Source organism: Pristiophorus japonicus, chromosome 3, assembly GCF_044704955.1.
Source record: "Pristiophorus japonicus isolate sPriJap1 chromosome 3, sPriJap1.hap1, whole genome shotgun sequence".
Taxonomy (NCBI): Eukaryota; Metazoa; Chordata; class Chondrichthyes; family Pristiophoridae; genus Pristiophorus; species Pristiophorus japonicus.
The window spans coordinates 107,267,060-107,287,960 of NC_091979.1; the positions used below are offsets into that span (position 1 = coordinate 107,267,060).

The 20,901-nt window shown below is 44.4% G+C and overlaps 1 protein-coding gene across 1 annotated transcript in view; it reads left to right on the forward strand.

Moving 5' to 3' along the window:
• Positions 1–20,901, forward strand: part of kalrna (kalirin RhoGEF kinase a) — a 989,478-nt gene that overhangs the window by 870,359 nt on the left and 98,218 nt on the right. The window contains exons 40-42 of the mRNA XM_070875649.1: positions 382–448; positions 3,345–3,448; positions 8,594–8,663. Coding sequence (XP_070731750.1) covers positions 382–448; positions 3,345–3,448; positions 8,594–8,663 — 241 coding nt within the window. The remainder of the gene's footprint in view (positions 1–381; positions 449–3,344; positions 3,449–8,593; positions 8,664–20,901) is intronic.

Sequence of the window (20,901 nt, forward strand, 5' to 3'; positions counted from 1 at the left end):
TTTCAGACACTGAGACCTGCTGTAATATCCAGCAATTTTTGTTTTTTACTCCAATCTCTCACGTGCTTGATTTTCTGAATAAAATGTTTTAAAGATTTCCCGAATTCTTTTGTTTATTATTAAGGCCAGGTAGTAATTAGTTACAAATCATCTAGGTATGAATCAGGTGGGAAAGTTGAGTTGAAGTCGCAGAGCAGCCATGATCTTATTGAATGGCGGAGCAGGCTCGAGGGGCCGAATGGCCTACTGCTGCTCCTAATTCTTATGTTCTAATGTTCAGAGTTTTGTCGATGGTTGTTGTTAAACATAACCTACTGTGAAGGGTATTGTGCAAACAGAATTCTTATCACATCCACATACAATCTTTCCATCTTATTACAGGTATGTCTTAAATGAGCTTGTTCAAACAGAGAAGGATTATGTGAAAGACTTGGGAGTTGTGGTAGAGGTAAGATGAATTTGATCTAACTAGCATACCAGTGAAATGAGCTTACTGATGTTCACTGTAAAGGGTACTCTTGTTTTAAAGAAGACTGCACTGGGCCAATTTGGTGTTATAGTGGCAGTTGCATAGTCTGCCTTTCATAACTTAATTTAAACAAGCATACAATCAAGGTTGATCTTTAAACTGTTAGTATACCTATTAAATCTAATCATTATTGTCTGATATCTACCCTCCCCTTTTCAAATTGGTCCAATGTAGTTTCTGTCTTGCAACACAATTAGGCTGTCTTTCAATTTATTTTATTGCAGATGACTAACAGGCACTTGCTTAATGTACTTCGACATCATTACTTATAGCAACGTGTTGCTGTATTTAGTAGAAAGTATACTGAAAAAACCACAATACCGTTTAATGTAGAATTTAAATAAATATTTGCTGATTTGATCATATTTACTGTATTTCAATTAATAAACTACAGTAAATGGAATATTTGGAAAATACAACATTTTAAAATATGGAGGAAATGTTCCTGAATAAATTGATATAATTGTTCCAAATAACCTCAAATACAAATGTAATGAAGCATGTTATCTCTGACTGTTTAAGGCAATAAAATTTGATCTGACTAGATAAATAGGAAGCCTTGTAATTCATCCAGTACCAAGACTTTTGTGGCAAGTAACCCTGAACATAAGTGATTGTGGTTGAAAAGAGTTTATTTATGGAGAAGAATAAATATTTTGACGACTAAAAGTGTTCATTTTGTTTCACAATGATCGAGTGGGTAAAGTCTGGTATAATACTAAGTATTAAAGAGAAGAAGGCCCCAAGTTCAATCCCTGGTCTGGACTGAATGAGCTGATCACACCCAGAACAGCAGTTATGGTGTTGGGGAAGGTAAATTAGCCAGATTTCCCTGCTCCTGATTGCTAATCACCAGCTCCTGTGATGTGTACATGTGTCATCATTGGGTGAGGACAGGACTTGGCTGGGGTATTATGCCTACATAATGAAAAAGGGCTAATCACACTCGGGATGTGGAAGAGAGTTCATTTTGATTTTCGGTGATAGTGTAAAACAGGCAATATTGATTCAGCCGCCCATTGAAGTCAATAGAAATCGGCATAGACGTACAAGAAATAGATGAAACAATATGGTCTGTTTTACGCAATTAACCAAAGTCAAAATTAGCCCCGAAACATCGAAGCTCATACATGAAGATTGGCTTCTTGAAGGTACCAGAGGGTGCCCTTATATTTGTGGAAATATACTCCAGCAAAATAAAAGAAAGTTCCAATAATAAATTTAGATTTGATTTAATTTGAGGATATATTTCAGTTACAAAAGTTATAAGGTCATTTTTATCCGCAACCCTTTATCCGCACAAAAGATTAACTACCTCATATGGTAATGCAGTCCTTTACATCCTTCCCATTCCACTGGTTGAAAAAACAGCCTTCGGAGCGAGTTTTTAGTTAATCAAAGTACCATTTCCCTTCCAACTTCTGAAATGGATGGTAGGAGCAGGAAGACAGAATAAATGAGGTATGCAAATGGTTTTAAACTTTTAAACTATTAAATAAAAGATAATAGATTGATAGTGAAAAAGCAATATTAAAAACTTAGAAAAATAGATGCAGAGGGAAAAAAGGGAGAATATGAGAAAAATGGAAGACTGGACAAGCAGAAAGAAGTTCATTTAGTAGTTAAGGTGCAATATTACAGTAATAAAACTAAGGTAGCTGAATTACTGTAATATTGGTGTTCACTTCAATACCATAATGTTTGGGCTGCAAACTTAAAATCCAACTGTCCCAAAGAGAAGGCCATTTTTCTGAACCTGCTGTCGATCTAAGAATTAAAGCTTTAACTTGAAATTAAAAATAGCCCTTTGAAGGTAGGCACGGTTGCATTGAAGCACAATGTAATTGTATTTCAGTATTTATCTTGTAATGATAATATACCGTCCGTCCCCCTTCCAATTCTCTAATCAGTCTCGGTGATTGTCTCACTGGCTGTGATCAGTTAACTCAGCAGATACCAGAAAACAAAGTTGAGTTCTGCATGTCTCAGTATCATATACACTTACCTTCTGAGCTTTTAGCGACTACATTCTATATAATTTTGTTACCTTTCTGCGATTATAATTATGCCTTGATGATTGTTGTCTTGTGCTGGTCAATTCAATCCATTCAATTATTGCAACTTCATAGTTTTCAATGGAGGTTAAATTATAAGTCCGAGCTGTGAAGCAACTTATGTAGTTATTTAGCATTTAGTAAGATATGCTTCTTTACCAAAAGAGTAAGAGTTCATTATGAACATATGGAACTGATGGACAAGAAAGACCACCAGGTCCAACCAGCTTGTCCCATACAGTCATGTTGTAACTAAGCACCATGAACCCGCTAATGCTTCCCACCAACCAGCATTCAATTAATCTCCTGGGAGAGGCAAAAAGATAGATTAAAAAATAACCTTAAAGAAAAGGTTATTCTGGGAAATTTCTCTCCAACTCCATCGGCAATTAAACCGAGTTCCAGGAGACCATGACGCACATCCCACCTCCCTTTTGTATGCAATGATATCGGTCTCAGACAAAAATTGGTCCAGCTCCCTTTTGAATGCTTGCAGCGAATCTGCGCTCACTGCTTGAGCTAGCAACTTGCTCCAAAGGTCGATGACCCTCAACAAAAATAACAACCTCTTGACCGCTAACCTCGTTCTTTGCTTCAATAACATACGCATCTTCTTATGGACTGCACAAAGGTAGAATACTTTATATAGAATCCTTCAAATACTTGGTAAGAAAGTGAAATATTCAACTGGCTGACTTGGCATATGTTGCAGGAGCTTCTAAGTTTTGATGGTGTCAGTTTCTGCAATTTTCTGATATTAGGGTTTCATGAAAAAATTAGAAGAGAAAGGAGTTCTTGATGACATGAAAGGAAAAGAGAAGATAGTTTTTGGAAACATTCACCAGATTTACGACTGGCACAGTAGGTGAGTATGCAGCCATTTTAGTTGGTTATTGCTGAAGGAACAAGTGAACAGTTTGCATTTTATGAAGTAAATTCATTACTGTTAACTCTAACAAACATTTATTGTAGAATCCATATCTTACCATCCTTATTTAAAGGTCTGATTTATCATGAAGCCAAGCTGACTTTAAAGTGGGATAGCTTACTGGAAGTGGAAAATTGTATCAAACACATTTACATTAATATGTTCCTGCAGTTATAATACCTAGAATAAATAATTCCAAGCTGTAACATACCAAATTCAGATGAAATCATAAATTGCAACAGCAGCTTACACACATTCAAATCATGGTAAGGTGTAACAGCTTTTAAAATATTAAAAGACTCCTTTTTAACCACCCCACTACACTTTATTTTTTCCCCAGGATTTTCTTAGTTTTAGACCTAATTTGATCATATACATCCAATTTAAGTTTCAATTTAGTTTCATCTATTGTTCCATGGAACTCTATTCTTTAATGCACCCCCATTTTGCCTTGTACAAATGTATCTATTTTGTTCTTTATTCATCTAATTTGAACATTCCCCACGCTGATCCATTGAACTATTACATTTTCTGCCCTGTTAATTTGGGCTAGATCCCCTCTTATCTCACTGAACTTTGTCTTTTTCTATCTCATCCTTGACTCTTCATTATCTTTTTCTATTTTCACCTTAAACCGAATTATGTAGCTATTTCCCAATTGTTTTTCTACTCTCATATCAGTTGCTTCCCCCATTTAATTGCCCAGATTAAATGAAGCCTTGCTTCTTTCCTTGTTAGACTGGAAGCATACATGTCTTGATTTTCAATTTTCATTGGAAATGGATACAAAGCCAAAATCTGAAGGCTCAAACCATTTTCAGGTTCAAGCCTCCTTTGAATGGTACTGGCAAACTACAGGTACCCCATTACAGTTCGCTGGTTGTGGGAGGGTGGAAACTGAGCGGCTCACATGCTGAGCCGGCTGCCAGATTTGGCTAAATGGGGTAAGCCACTGACCAAGCCTCATTGTATCTGCATCGTTGTTTCATGTAGCTCCCATGTTCCCGTACTCAGTGTGACAGTGCGCAGTGCACCCTTCACACACTTGTATCTGAAAATTCCAAATAGGGTCCTACATCAGAGCAGGTTGGGGAGTGGAAGGAGCAGCGTGGCAGCATACCACTCCAGGGAGCAGCACGTGCTGGAGCAGGAGACCAACGGCAGTGAAGAGGGACGTTACAAGATCCAGATCGGTGATTGGAGCGTGGGTAGGTACAGCAGGAGCGGCGAGGTCGGGGCAAAGGAGCGGCGAGAGATTGTAGAGCGATGAGATCTGGGCCCAGGAGAGGCGTGAGTTCGGGGCCCAGAAGAGGTGAGGGCTCAGGGGCAGCACGGGCCAGCCCACTCTGCGATATGTGTGCGCACTAGTTCCGTGCAGCAGAGCTGGTCTCCAGTCGTCTTGGTTATTCCTTGCTACTGGACCAAGACTTAGCTCTGTCAAGCCTGTGTGGTGGCTGGTGTGCAACGGCCATCACACGTTAAAAAAATCCACACACAGGCATCTTCCACCCTTCAAGATTTAGTTCGGGACCTGGAATTTTAGGTCCTTCATTGAAACACCTGTGAACTTTTTGACGTGGAAGCAAGTCATCCTCGATTTGAGGGACCGCCTATGATGATGATATAGCAACTGAGCATGCTGACCTCCCATTTACAGGTCCACCTAAAAATTGTAACAGGCAGCCTTAGGTATCAATGTGGCAGCCTGCGTGCCCCTCACCACCACCACCCTTTCCTTGCCACACCCAATTTTGAACTGCTGGCCACCTTCTTTTCAAGCAAGAAATTGGTAGCCGGCAGATAAAAATTGCCTCCACTGATCTAGGAAGCAGTCTTGTTTGCATTCTGAAAAGCATTCATCACATTGTTAAACATTTTAACTATATACATATCTTCTCCTCTATCTCAGCTCCACAGTTTGAAGGCACACAATGCACATTGAGAATTGCATTATTTCCTTTCATCAACTCTATCTACATCGATTCTGTCTTAACACAATCTCCGTAGAACATCCTTATGCTGAGTGCTGTGGTAAAATCCTTTAGTTATAGCCCTCCACACTTTTTTCTCTTTATGTCACCTGAAAATGTTATAACCAGGAATATAAAGTTCTAGCTTGTGAACTTTGTTTTAAATACTTTGTGCATTCATATACAGTATATAATACATTCCCCCATTGTTGCCCGAGAGTCCATTTTGTGTTGATGACTATGTGTGAGGAAATACCTCCTGATACCTATTATTAATTTCAACCTGTTGCCCCTTGACCTACATCCCAAAGTTTTAATTGAAAGTAATATTCCAGATTATTCTTTTTCATACCATTTACTATCTTGTATATATTTATAGGATCACCTCTCAGACGCCTCCTTTTCAGGCTAAAAACCCAAGTCTATTCAGTCTTTTCTCATAATACAGGTTTCTCACACTCTTGATCAGCTTTGTGGCTCTTCTCTGCATTGTCTCCAGTGCTTGAACATTTCCCTTGTTTATCAGCAAACAGAACTGAGCATAGTACTCAAGATGTGGTCTGACCAGATCAATGTACCTTTTGATTATTACCTCCTCTGACTTGTATTCTATTGTTTTGGCTATGTAGTTCAACACTGTATTGGCTCTGTTCGTTCCTTCCCTGCATTGGTTGGACATGTTGAGAGTTGAGCCTACCAAGACTTCTACCTAGGCCTTGTTCAACCACATTGTTAGCTATTTCAATACCATTCTTAAAGTATGCATGTTGCCTATTTTTCCTTTCTATATGCAGTACTTTACACTTGTCTGCTTTAAATTTCATCAGCCATTGTTCTGCCAATTCACAGTTTGGTTAGCTCATTCTTTAATTTCTGGACTCCTAGTTTGGCATAGAACCATAGAATGATAAAGCACAGAAGGCGGCCATTCGACCCCATCGTGCCTGTGTTGGCTCTTTGAAAGAGCTATCCAATTAGTTCCACTCCCTTGATTTTTCCCTATAGCATTGATTTTTTTCCCCCTTCAAGTATTTATCCAATTCCCTGCTGAAAGTTGTTAATAAATTTGCTTCCACTATCTTTTCAGGCACGGCATTCCAGATCATCATAACTTGCTGCGTAAATTTATTTTCCACATGTTGCTAATTTGCATTGCGTTTCAGAATCCAAGTCATTAATATAAATTAGGCACAGTAGCAGTCCCAATATAAGAACATAAGAACTAGGAGCAGGAGTAGGCCATTTGGCCCCTCGAGTCTGTTCTGCTATTGAAAGTGAGCACGCAGGTACAGCAGGCGGTGAAGAAGGCAAATGGTATGTTGGCCTTCATAGCTAGAGGATTTGAGTATAGGAGCAGGGAGGTCTTACTGCAGTTGTACAGAGCCTTGGTAAGACCACACCTTGAATATTGTGTACAGTTTTGGTCTCCTAATCTGAGGAAGGACATTCTTGCTATTGAGGGAGTGCAGCGAAGGTTCACCAGACTGATTCCCGGGATGGCAGGACTGACATATGAAGAAAGACTGGATCGACTAGGCTTATATTCACTGGAATTTAGAAGAATGAGAGGGGATCTCAGAGAAACATAAAATTCTGATGGGATTGGGCAGGTTCGATGCAGGAAGAATGTTGGGGAAGTCCAGAACCAGGGGTCACAGTCTATTAGAAGTGGAATTCTCTACCGCAGAGAGTTGTTGAGGCCAGTTTGTTAGATATATTCAAAAGGGAGTTATATGTGACCCTTACGGCTAAAGGGATCAAGGGGTATGGAGAGAAAGCAGGAATGGGGTACTGAAGTTGCATGATCAGCCATGATCATATTGAATGGTGGTGCAGGCTCGAAGGGCCGAATGGCCTACTCCTGCACCTATTTTCTATGTTTCTATGTTAATAAGATCATGGCTGATCTGATCATCAACTCGGCTCCACTTCTCTGCCCGCTCCCCATAGCCCTTTATTCCCTTATCGCTCAAAAATCTATCTATCTCCGCCTTAAATATATTCAATGACCCAGCCTTCACAGTTCTCTAGGGTAGAGAAATCCATAGATTTACAACCCTCTGAGAGAAGAAATTCCTCCTCATCTCAGTTTTAAATGGGCGGCCCCTTATTCTGAGACTATGTCCCCTAGTCTTAGTTTTCCTATGAGTGGAAATATCCTCTCTACATCCGTCTTGTCGAGCCCCCTCATTATCTTATATGTTCCAATAAGATCACCTCTCATTCTTCTGAACTCCACTGAATATAAGCCCAACCTACTCAACCTATCTTCATAAATCAACCCTTTCATCTCGGGAATCAACCTAGTGAACCTTCTCTGAACAGCCTCCAATGCAAGTATAATCTTCCTTAAATACGGAGACCAAAACTGTACACAGTACTCCAGGTGTGGCCTCACCAATACCCTATACAGTTGTAGCAGGACTTCTCTGCTTTTATACTCTATCCCCCTTGCAATAAAGACCAATGTTCCATTTGCCTTCCTGATTACTTGCTGTACCTGTATACTAACTTTTTGTGTTTCATGCACAAGGACCCCCAGGTCCATCTGTATTGCAGCACTTTGCAATTTTTCTCCATTTAAATAATAATTTGCTTTTCTATTATTTCTGCCAAAATGGATAACCTCACATTTTCCCACATTATATTCCATCTGCCAAACTTTTGCCCACTCATTAGCCTGTCTATATCCCTTTGCAGATTTTGTGTGTCCTCCTCACAATTTGCTTTCCCACCCATCTTTGTATCATCAGCAAACTTGGCTGCATTACACTTGGTCCCTTCATCCAAGTCATTAATATAGATTGTAAATACTGAGCCCTGGATCATTCCATTCCATGTTTTCAGCTCTCCCCACCACCCTCCCCCCACCCCCCCAACCAAGACATTTGCCCTCTTAAGAAGACCTGTTGTTTCTTGTCGATACCCAGTTTTGGCCTTAATCCGTACAGTTTTGTGCTTAGTTAGTAATCTTTCATGTGGAACTTTGAGTCGACTTTTTTAAATGATTACGATAAGCGATTTCATGCTGAGCTAGTCATAGTGTTCAAAAGAGAACTATGAACCACTGAGGCAAAGTTGTAGAATGATTACCGTTTATATTTCTTTATAGTTATTTCCTGGGAGAACTGGAAAAATGTCTTCAGGAACCAGAGCGTTTGGCAGAGCTCTTCATCAAGCATGTAAGTTTTTACAATCTCCTTTCAGGGCTTTGTAAGAATAGCACTGTGGTCCATTTCAGTGCTAAATTGGAGCATATTTCATAACTTTACTTTTCCCCTGTCACCTGCAAGAATGTGTCAATCAGAATGTAGCTAATAATTAAGAAGGATAAAAATACAGGGAATCAAATAATATAAAACTGACACAAGTAAAATCTGCAAGGTCAACGTTCTATTTCACAAAACCCTAGAAATTCAAAATCATTCTAAGCACACTGGTAACTTGAAAACTTTATAAAATTTCAGCATTAGCTGAGTTTCACTTAATTTATATAACAGTAACAATATAACATAGTTATGTTCAATGTCCAAGGTTATAGTATGGTCTTAATGAGTTTAAGCCCAAAGTTTTAATGAGAAATGTAAACATGAGCCTATCAGATGAACAACTGTTAAGTTATCTGTTACCCCTCCTAATATCTCCTTTTTTGGTTTGGTGTTCTTTTTTGTTTGATTATGCCCATGTGAAGTGCCTTGGGATGTTTTTTCCACGTTAAAGGCACTATGTAATTGCAAGTTTTTCTTGTTGTTGAGTTGAAGTGTAATTACTGTTATTTTATAGACAAATGCAGTGACCAATTTGTGTACAGCAAGGTCCCTCACACAGCAATGAAATAATTGACTATAAATAAAAATAAATGCTGGTGTTGGTTGAGGGATAAAAATTGATCCAGCCACTGAGAGAACTCCCTACTCTTCTTCGAATAGTGCCATGGGATCTTTTATTCCCACCCAAAAGGGAGGATGGGGCCTTTGCATTCTTGACATTTGTATCCCTTCAGGCCTTTTGGTGAACAGAGTTTCCCTCAGATACTGTAAAGTACTATAAGGAAAATCCCACTTCAAGTGATTTAACTAATCAAAGGCCAATTTGGTTACACAGCTCCCTTTCTAAGTGTGCTTTAATACACAGACATGTCTTTGAAAGTAGTAACTGTCTGCCTGTGGTAGCCTCAGCAAGATTACACGCAATTAGATAACTCTTCTTAGGCAGTCCCTCGGAGTTGAGGATGAGTTGCTTCCACACTACAAACGAGTTCTCAGGTGACTGATGAGTCAAATGTGGGACCTAGTCTTTGTCACAGGTGGGCCAGACGGTGGTTGAAGGAACAGGTGGGTGGTGTGCTAGGGTTGTCGTGCGCTCCTTCTGCTGTCTACGCTTGGCTTCAGCTTGCTCCCGGCGAAGAGACTCGAGTTGTTCAGCGCCTTCCCGGATTCTTTTTCTCCACTTTGAGGGGCTTTGGTCCAGAGATTCCCAGGTGTCAGTGGGAATGTTTTACTTTTCAAGGAGATTTTGAGGGTGTCCTTGAAACGTTTCCTGTGTCCACCTTGGGTTCTCTTGCCGTGTCGAAGCTCCGAGTAGAGTGCTTGTTTTGGAAGTCTTGTATCGGGCATGCGGACAATGTGGCCCATCATATGGAGCTGATCGAGTGTGGTCAATGTTTCCTTGCTGGGGATGTTGGCCTGAACGAGAACACTGACGTTGGTACGCCTATCCTACCAATGGATTTGCAGGATCTTGCGGAGGCAGGGTTGGTGGTACTTCTCCAGTGTTTTGAGGTGCCTGCTGTACATAGTCCATGTCTCTGAACCATATAGGAAGGCGGGTATCACTACTGCTCTGTAGACCATGAGACCGGGTTTGAGGTCCTGGCCTTCAAACACTCTCTTCCTCAGGTGACCAAATGCTGCACTGGCACACTGAAGGCAGTGTTGGACCTCGCCGTCGATGTCTGCCCTTGTTGACAGTAGGCTCCCGAGGTATGAAAAGTGGTCCACATTATCCAAGGCCCTGCCGTAGATTTTAATCATCGAGGGGCGGTGCTGTGTGGCGGGGGCAGGTTGGTAGAGGACCTTTGTCTTACGGATGTTTAGTGTAAGACCCATGCTCTCGTACGTTTCAGTGAAGGTGTTGATGATGGTTTGGAGTTCAGCCTCTGATTGTGCAGACGCAAACATCGTCTGCATATTGTAATTCAATGACAGAGGATGGGACGACCTTGGACCTGGCCTGGAGTCGGCAGAGGTTGAATAGATTCCCATTTGTTCTGTAGATTAGCTCCACTCCAGTGGGGAGCTTACTGAGGGTGAGATGGAGCATTGCAGCAAGGAAGATCGAGAAGAGGGTTGGCGCGATGATGCAGCCCTGCTTGACCCCGGTCCAAGCGTGAATTGGGTCTATGGTGGATCCATTGGTCAGGATCACGGCTTGCATGTCATCATGAAGCAGGTGAAGGATGGTAACAAACTTTTGAGGGCAGCCAAATTTGAGAAGGACACTTCATAATCCCCCTCAGTTGACAGTGTCGAAGGACTTTGTGAGGTCAAAGAAGGCCATGTACAGGGGTTGGTGCTGTTTCCTACATTTCTCTTGGATTTTCCACACGATGAAGATCATGTCCATTGTGCCCCTTAGTGGGCGGAATGCGCATTGCGACTCTGGAAGGAGCTCTTCAACCAGGGGGAGAAGGCAATTGAGGAGGATTCTTGCAATTACTTTCCCTGTGGCAGACAGCAGGGAAACTCCTCTAATTACCGCAATCGGACTTATCGCCTTTCTTGAAGATGGTTCCGATTATGGCATCTCTGAGATCCCCTGGCATGCTCTTCCTTGCAGATAAGAGAAATTAGATCATGTATTTGCATCAATAGTGCTTCTCCGCCATATTTTAGTGCGTCGGTGGGGATTCCATCTGCTCCTGGGGTCTTGTTGTTCTTCAGTTGTCGGATGGCCTTTTCTACCTCATGTTGGGCTAGGTTTGTGCTGAGATGGTGGTGGGTATCAGGCTGCGGGATGGAGTCGAGGACACTCACGTCGAAGATAGAGTCTCGGTTAAGGAGATCTTCAAAGTGCTCCTTCGAGCGGGCACTGACTGCCTCTCTGTCCTCTCCATTCTTGGCCGGCAGTGGGGTAGGGCCTTGCGTTCTTGTGCCGTAGGTGCTCTTGACTGCGCTAAAAAATCCTTGCATGTCGTGGTTGTCGGATCTCCTATGCTTTCTCCACCCACCATCTGTTCTTTAGGTCGCGGCTTTTTTGTTGGACCTCGGACTTCAGACATCTGTAGAGCTTCTTTCTTGCTCTCAAGTTGTGTTGCTGTTTCCAGTTAAAGAATGCCTTGCGCTTGCAGCTTATTAGCTCCTGGATCTCCTGGTCGTTCTCGGGGAACCAGTCTTGGTGTTTCCTGGTCGAGTGACTGAGCGTCTCTTTGCAGGTGCTAATTATGGAGGCCTTGAGGGTAGAACAGGCACTGTGGACACTCTGCATCTCTGGGTCACTGGGACTCGTCAGGTTGGCAGTGAGGCACTGACTGAATAGGGCTTTCTTAGCAGGACCTTTGAGTGCTCCAACGTTGATTTTTCTGCGGCATTGTTTCTGTTGCCGTTGCTATTTTTGGGGCTATGTTGATGGCGATGACAGAGCGGATTAGGTGGTGGTCCGTCCAACAGTCGTCGGCTCCTGTCATGGTGCAGGTGATGCACATGCCCTTGTGGTCCCTCGCTCGGATGATGACATAGTCTAGCAGATGCCTGTGCTTGGAGCGAGGGTGTTGCCATGAAGCCTTATATTTGTCTTTCTGATGGAACAAGGTGTTGGTTATGACAAGGCCATATTCTAAGCATTTTGTCAGGAGGAGGGTACTGTTGGAGTTGGTTTTCCCCACCCCCTCTCTGCCGATCACACCTCCCCAGAGGTCTGTGTCCTTTCCATCTCTGGCCAAGGAGGATCAGCTTGTCGCCCGTTGGGACTCGGGACAGGGATTGTCCGAGGCTGGAGTAGAATTCCTCTTTGGTCTTGTCTGTAGCTTCCGATGTTGGGGCGTGTGCGCTGAAGACCATAGCCCACTGGTTCCGGGCTAGGGTGAGCCGAAGAGTCATGAGGTGTTCGTTTATCCCACAAGGAGAGTCTCTGAGACGGCCCATTAGCTCATTTTTTATGGTGAAGCCTACCCCATGGAGGCGGCGTCCTTCTTCTGGTTTACCTTTCACCACCTTACCACCACCTTGTTCTTTGAGCTGCCCTTTCCCTGCCCACCAGGTATTGCTTAGGGCGGCGATGTCTACATTGAAACATCTGAGTTCCTGGGCAACAATAGCCATGCGACGTTCCAGTCTGTCGCTGTTGGGGTTGTTCATGACGGTCCTGACGTTCCAGGTCCCGAACTTCATTTTGAAGGGTGGAAGATGCCTGTGTGTGAATTCTTTGAACGTGGGGTGGCCATTGCACACCAGCGTTGGCAGAGCAAGATCTTGGTCCAGCAGCAAGGGAATCCAAGATGACTGGAGACCAGGCTCCGCTGCATGGGTCGAGTACACACCCTTACTCCTACTGTCCTCCTTTCTCCTTCCCACAAATCCACTCTCCCTAGGATTCATAGGATGCAGTGGCGGCCTCACGGCCATGCTGTTGGCCTGTGCTGCTCCTTCCCTGGGCCCCAACCCCGCTGCTGGTCCACACTGGGCCTCGACTATCCCGCTCCTGGCCCTGGCCTCACCGGCCCCGACCTCCATTCCTTGCCACTTCCCACCTCAGGGCCTCGCTGATGTCATCCTCCGCTCCTCGCAGATGTCCCCACCCGCACCTCGTTAACCTCTGCTCCTCCCTCTCCTCGCCGACCTCTGGGCCTAGCCGACCTCCGAGCCTCCCTCTCCTCGCCGACCTCCGGGCCTCGCCGACCTCCGGGCCTCATCGACCTGCGCTCCTCCTGCTCCTCGCCGACCTCCGGGCCTCGCTGACCTCGCTCCTCCCTCTCCTCGCCGACCTCCGCTCCTTACCGACTTCCACTCATCCCTCTCGTCGTGACCTCCGCTCCTCGCCAACCTTCGCTCCTCCCTCTCTTCGCCGACTTCCGGGCCTCCCACTGCTCGCCGACCTCCGGGCCTCTCCTGGGTTCCGACCCCACCGCTGGGCTCGATCTCGCTCCAAGGTATGCCACCAATAAGCTAAGCTACCTGGGATCCTGTGATGCTGGTTTTGTCGCCCTCTTTGATTCCGTCGCCTTGTCAGGGTGGCTTCCGCTGCTCCCTGCAGTGGCTGGCTCCTCCTTTTATCTCCGCTCCTGCTGCTGGTGTTTCCCACCAGATCGGGTCTGCCGACCTATTAGATAATAGACTCAGGAAGACTCCCCAACAATGCCTCAGTCACACACTGATTATTTGTTTTTATCCAAAGCCCAAGGCTATTTTGATCCAAAGTAAAAGAACCCTTCTTTGTTTGGTCTACACTATCTGCTTCTGTATGCAGTGGACTGCCATTTTATCTTAATACTAGAGTCATGTAAGCTCTTGGTTAGTATTTTGCAAGTTAGATTATTTGTTTAGTGTATAGCTAAGTTAACATAGAAACATAGAAAATAGGTGCAGGAGTAGGCCATTCAGCCCTTCGAGCCTGCACCATCATTCAATATGATCACGGCTGATCATTTTTGCAACTTTAGTACCCCTTTCCTGCTTTCTCTCCATACCCCTTGATCCCTTTAGCCTTAAGGGCCACATCTAACCCCCTTTTGAATATATCTAACAAACTGGCCTCAACAACTTTCTGTGATAGAGAATTGCACAGGTTCACAATTCTCTGAGTGAAGAAGTTTCTCCTCATCTCGGTCCTAAATGGCTTACCCCTTATCCTTAGACTGTGACCCCTGGTTCTGGACTTCCCCAACATCGGGAACATTCTTCCTGCATCTAACCTGTCCAATCCCTTCAGAATTTTATATGTTTCTATGAGATCCCCTCTCATTCTTCTAAATTCCAGTTAATATAAGCCTAGTTGATCCAGTCTTTCTTCATATGTCAGTCCTGTCATCTCGGGAATCGGTCTGGTGAACACTCCCTCAATAGCAAGAATGTCCTTCCTCAGATTAGGAGACCAAAATTGTACACAATATTCAAGGTGTGGCCTCACCAAGGCCCTGTACAAGTGCAGTAAGACATCTCTGCTCCTATACTCAAATCCTCTCGCTATGAAGGCCAACATGCCATTTGCCGTCTTCACCGCCTGCTGTACCTGCATGCCAACTTTCAATGACTGATGTACCATGACACCCAGGTCTTGTTGCACCTCCCCTTTTCCTAATCTGTCACCATTCAGATAATATTCTGCCTTCCTGTTTTTGCCACCAAAGTGGATAACCTCACATTTATCTACATTATACTGCATCTGCCATGCATTTGCCCACTCACCTAACCTGTCCAAGTCACCCTGCTGCCTCTTAGCATCCTTTTCACAGCTCACACTGCCACCCAGCTTAGTGTCATCTGCAAACTTGGAGATATTACATTCAATTCCTTCGTCTAAATCATTAATATATATTGTCCCAGCACTGAATCTTGTGGTACCCCACTAGTCACTGCCTGCGATTCTGAAAAGGACCCATTTATTCCCATTCTTTGCTTCCTGTCTGCAAATCAGTTCTCTATCCACGTCAATACATTACCCCCAATACCATGTGCCTTAATTTTGCACACTACTCTCTTTAGTGGGACCTTGTCAAAAGCCTTATGAAAGTCCAAATACACCACACCCACTGGTTCTTCCTTGTCCACTCTACTAGTTACATCCTCAAAAAATTCTAGAAGATTTGTCAAGCATGATTTCCCTTTCATAAATCCATGCTGACTTGGACCGATCCTGTCACTACTTTCCAAATGCGCTGCTATTACATCTTTTATAATTGATTCCAACATTTTCCCCACGACCGATGTCAGGCTAACTGGTCTATAATTCCCTGTTTTCTCTCTCCCTCCTTTTTAAAAAATGGGGTTACATTTGTTACCCTCCAGTCCAATAGGAACTGATCCAGAGTCTATAGAATGTTGGAAAATGACCACCAATGCATCCACTATTTCTAGGGCCACTTCCTTAAGTATGCAAGGAGGCAGATTATCAGGCCCTGGGGATTTATCGGCCTTCAGTCCCATCAATTTCCATAACACGATTTCCTGACTAATAAGGATTTCCTTCAGTCCCTCCTTCTCGCTCGACACTTGGTCCCCTAGTATTTCCAGAAAGTTATTTGTGTCTTCCTTAGTGAAGACAGAATCAAAGTATTTGTTCAATTGGTCTGCCATTTCTTTGTTCCCCATTATAAATTCACCTGATTCTGACTGCAAGGGACCTGCATTTGTCTTCACTAATCTGTTTCTCTTCACATATCTGTAGAAGCTTTTGCAGTCAGTTTTTATGTTCCCTGTAAGCTTCCTCTCATACTCTATTTTCCCCCTCCTAATTAAACCCTTTGTCCTCCTCTGCTGAATTCTAAATTTCTCCCAGTCCTCAGGTTTGCTGCTTTTTCTGGCCAATTTATATGCCTTTTCCTTGGATTTAACACTATCCCTAATTTTCCTTGTTAGCCACGGTTGAGCCACCTTCCTGTTTTATTTTTACGCCTGACAGGGATGTATAATTGTTGAAGTTCATCAATGTGATCTTTAAATGTCTGCCATTGCCTATCCACTGTCAACCCTTTAAGTATCATTCGCCAGTCTATCCTAGCCAATTCACGTCTCATACCATCGAAGACACCTTTCTTTAAGTTCAGGACCCTAGTCTCTGAATTAACTGTGTCACTCTCCAGCTTACTGAAGAATTCTACCATATTATGGTCACTCTTCCCCAACAAGATTGCTAATTAATCCTCTCTCATTACACAACACCCAGTCTAGGATGGCCAGCTCTCTAGTTGGTTCCTTGACATATTGGTCTCGAAAACCATCCCTTTAACACTTGAGGAAATCCTCCTCCACCGTATTGCTACCAGTTTGGTTAGCCCAATCTATATGTAGATTAAAGTCACCCATGATAACTGCTGTACCTTTATTGCAAGCATCCCTATTTCCTGTTTGATGCCATTCCCAACCTCCCTACTACTGTTTGGTGGTCTGTACACAACTCCCACTAACATTTTCTGCCCTTTGGTGTTCCACAGCTCTACCCATACAGATTCCACCTTATCCATGATAATGTCCTTCCTTACTATTGCATTAAGCTCCTCTTTAACCAGCAACGCTACACCACCTCCTTTTCCTTTCTATCCTTTTCTATCCTTCTTGAATATTGAATACCCCTGGATGTTGAGTTCCCAGCCTTGGTTACCCTGGAGCCATATCTCCGTAATCCCACTTACATCATATCCATTAACAGCTATCTGTGCAGTTAATTCATTACGAATGCTCCTTGCATTGAGACACAGAGCTTTCAGGCTTGTTTTTTTAACACTCTTTGTCCTTTTAGAATTATGTTGTAATGTGGCCCATTTTGATTTTTGCCTTTGATTTCTCGGCCCTCCACCTTTCCTTATCTCTTTTCTACCTTTTGCTTCTGCCCCCATTTTACTTCCATCTGTCTCCCTGCATAGATTCCCACCCCCTGCCATATTAGTTTAAACCCTCCCCAACAGTACTAGCAAACACTCCCCCTAGGACATTGGTTCCAGTCCTGCCCAGGTGCAGACCGTCCGGTTTGTACTGGTCCCACCTCCCCCAGAACCGGTTGCAATGTCCCACGAGTTTGAATCCCTCTCTCTTGCACCATTCCTCAAGCCACGTATTCATCTTCACTATCCTGCTATTTCTACTCTGACTAGCACATGGCACTGGTAGCAATCCTGAGATTACTACCTTTGAGGTCCTACGTTTTAATTGAACTTCTAGCTCCCTAAATTCAGCCTGTAGGACCTCATCCCATTTTTTACCTATATCATTGGTACCTATATGTACCACGACAACTGGCTGTTCACCCTTCTACTCCAAAATGCTCTGCAGCCGCTCCGAGACATCCTTGACCCTTGCACCAGGGAGGCAACATACTATCCTGGAATCTCGATTGCGGCCACAGAAACGCCTATCTATTCGCCTTACAATAGAATCCCCTACCACTATAGCTCTCCCACTCTTTTTCCTGCCCTCATGTGCAGCAGAGCCACCCATGGTGCCATGAACTTGGCTGCTGCTGCCTTCCCCTGATGAGTCATCTCCCTCAACAGTATCCAAAATGGTATATCTATTTTGGAGGGAGATGACCGCAGGGGACCCCTGCATTACCTTCCTTCCACTGCTCTGCCTGATGGTCACCCATTCCCTAGCTGTCTGAGTAACCTTTACCTGCGGTGTGACCAACTCACTTAACGTGCTATTCATGACATCCTCAGCATCACGGATGCTCCAGAGTGAGTCCATGCGCAGCTCCAGTGCCGCAATGCGGTCTGTCAGAAGTTGCAGCTGGACACGCTTCCTGCACATATAATAGTCAGGGACACTGGAAACGTCCCTGACTTCCCACATAGCACAGGAGGAGCATGACACGGGTCTGGGCTTTCCTGCCATGACTTAACCCTCACAATAACTTAATTTGGCAACAATGCCAAAGGTTACCTACGATAAGAAAAGAAAAAGAAAACGAAAAAGATTAAATATTCACCAATCCACCAGGCAATCATTTACCCGCTTGGCTGTGACGTCACACTTCGATTTCTTATTACTTCTTTGTTTAGTCGTGTCCCTGCTCCCCAAAACCGCTCCGACTGCTCCAACTCCTGGCCTTTTATAGGCCTCGATCCTCGACCTCCCACTGCTCTCGATTGCTGCTCTGACTGCCGCTGCTCCTGCCCTTTTATAGGCCTTGATCTTCTAACTTCCGCTGCTCCGACTGCTGCTGAGACTGCTGCTCCGACTGCCCAAACTCCTGCACTTTTATAGGCCTTGATCCTCAACCTCCCGCTGCTCCCGACTGCTGCTCTGATTGCCGCTGCTCCTGGCCTATTATAGGCCTCGATCCTCGACCTCCCGCTGCTCCCGACTCCTCGACCTCCCTTAATTACAACTGGCAGAACTGACATGTTTCTCAATTGGAACCATACATCATCTTATTTCAGAATGCAGACAGGTACAAGTTGAACCTCCCTGATCCGTAGCTCCCTTATTTGGAACCCCCCCTCGTTCGGAACTATTCCCGGCCGCCAGATGGCGCATGCGCACAACACAGCCGGTAAAAAATATCAATGAAAAATAAATTTACCCAACTTACCCAACTTCAGAGCCGACATCTTGGGGCCCACCAACACCACACTGATGGAAATTCCAATAAAAATTGTTCAGAAAATATTTTCAAAGTACAGGTACGTACCTTTTTTATATTTTGGATCAGCTAACCATTCCATCGATTTTGAGACTATCCTAACTCTTGAACTCTAGGATGGTTTGGTCTCCAATATGAGCTGAGACTGTCTGACTGACAGTCGCTCCAGCCAATCGGTGCACGCACATACACTGAAAACACGTGACCTCTCTGTTACACTCATAATAAATGTTGAGACTGAGTACTGTGTATAATGAGCAAGTGTGACCTTAGCTCCTTTAATAAGGTTGCAAAGTGCAGGTACCTCGTGGGTGGCCTGCTTATATACGTGCTCCCAAGGGATGCTGGGATCCCTTGGTACTCAACAGATAGGCCCTCTGGTGGTCAGATGTAATGCAAGTTACAAAGGATTAAATACATAACATCACTCCCCCGTGAAGTCAACAGTACGCTTATTTACAAGGTGAGTCGATCTGGGGCTTTGCGCTTCCTTGTCGATCGTCTCGGTACAACTGCTGGTGTTGGTGGGTTGGTCAGTTCTTCACTGGGCTGTTGGGCAGCTGGCCTTGCCGGGCTGCTGGGGATGATGAGTTCGGTTTCATGGTCAACTATGATGTCAGTTGCCACTTGTGTGTGTGTGTTGGAAGGTCAAAGTTGGTGGTGTCCTCTTCGGGTTGTTCGTAGCTGTTGGTGAACCGCAATTTGATTTGGTCCAAATGTTTTCTGTTTGTTTGTCCATTGGTCAGTTTAACCTGAAACACCCTACTCCCCTCTTTGGCTGTGACCGTGCCAATGAGCTATTTGGGACCATGTCCATAATTGAGCACAAACACAAGATCATTGATCTCAATATCACGTGACAAATTTGCGCGATCATGGTACATACTTTGTTGATGCCGCTTGCCGTCCACGTGATCGTGGAGATCAGGGTGGACAAGAGAGAGCCTTGTTTTAAATGCCCTTTTCATGAGCAGCTCAGCTGGGGGAATCCCGGTGAGTGAGTGGGGACTGGTGCGGTAGCTGAGCAGCACTTGGGACAACCGAGTCTACAGGGAGCCTTCCAACACACATTTCAAGTTTTGCTTGATGGTCTGAACTGCCCGATCTGCCTGGCCGTTAGATGCGGGCTTGAACGGGGCAGATGTGACATGTTTGATCCCGTTGCGGGTCATGAATTTCTTGAATTCAGCAGTGGTGAAGCATGGCCCATTGTCGCTGACTAGGACATCAGGCAAGCCGTGCGTGGCAAACATGGCTCATAGGCTTTCAATGGTGGCCGTGGATGTGCTTACAGACATTATTGCACATTCAATCCATTTTGAGTAAGCGTCCACGACAACTAAAAACATTTTGCCTAGGAATGGGCCCACATAGTCTACATGGATCCTCGACTACGGTTTAGATGGCCACGACCATAAACTTAACGGTGTCTCTCTGGGTGCACGCATGACTCTAAATCTGAGTCAATGCCAGGCCACCACACGTGAGATCTGGCTTTTGCTTTCATCATTACGATGCCTGGGTGGGTGTTGTGCAGTTTGCAAATAAATGTGTCTCTGCCTTTCTTGAGCAAGACCATGCGATTGCCCCAAAAAAGACAGTCCGCCTGTAGGGACAACTCGTCTTTGCGTCTGTGGATCAGCTTAATCGCTTCCTGCATCTCCACTGGGACACTGGACCAGCTCTCATGGAGGACACAGCTTTTTACCAGGGACAGTAAAGGATCCTGACCATGTCTTCATCTGGCGAGCCGTAATGGGGGACTTCTCATTCTCAAATGCCTCCATGACCATGAGCAAGTCCACTGGCTATGCCATTTCCACCCCGGTGGTGGACAATGGTAGCTGACTGAGGGCATCTGCGCAGTTCTCTGTGCCCGGTCTGTGGCGGATTACATAGTTATAGGCAGACAGTGTGTGCGCCCATCTTTGGATGCAGGTAGAGGCATTGGTATTAATCCCTTTGCTATCAGAAAACAGCGATATGAGCGGCTTGTGGTCAGTTTCAAGCTCGAACTTTAGGCCAAATAAGTACTGGTGCATTTTTTTACCCCATAAACGCACGCCAGAGCCTCTTTTTCAACCATGCTGTAGGCCCTTTCGGCCTTAGACAAACTCCAGGATGCAT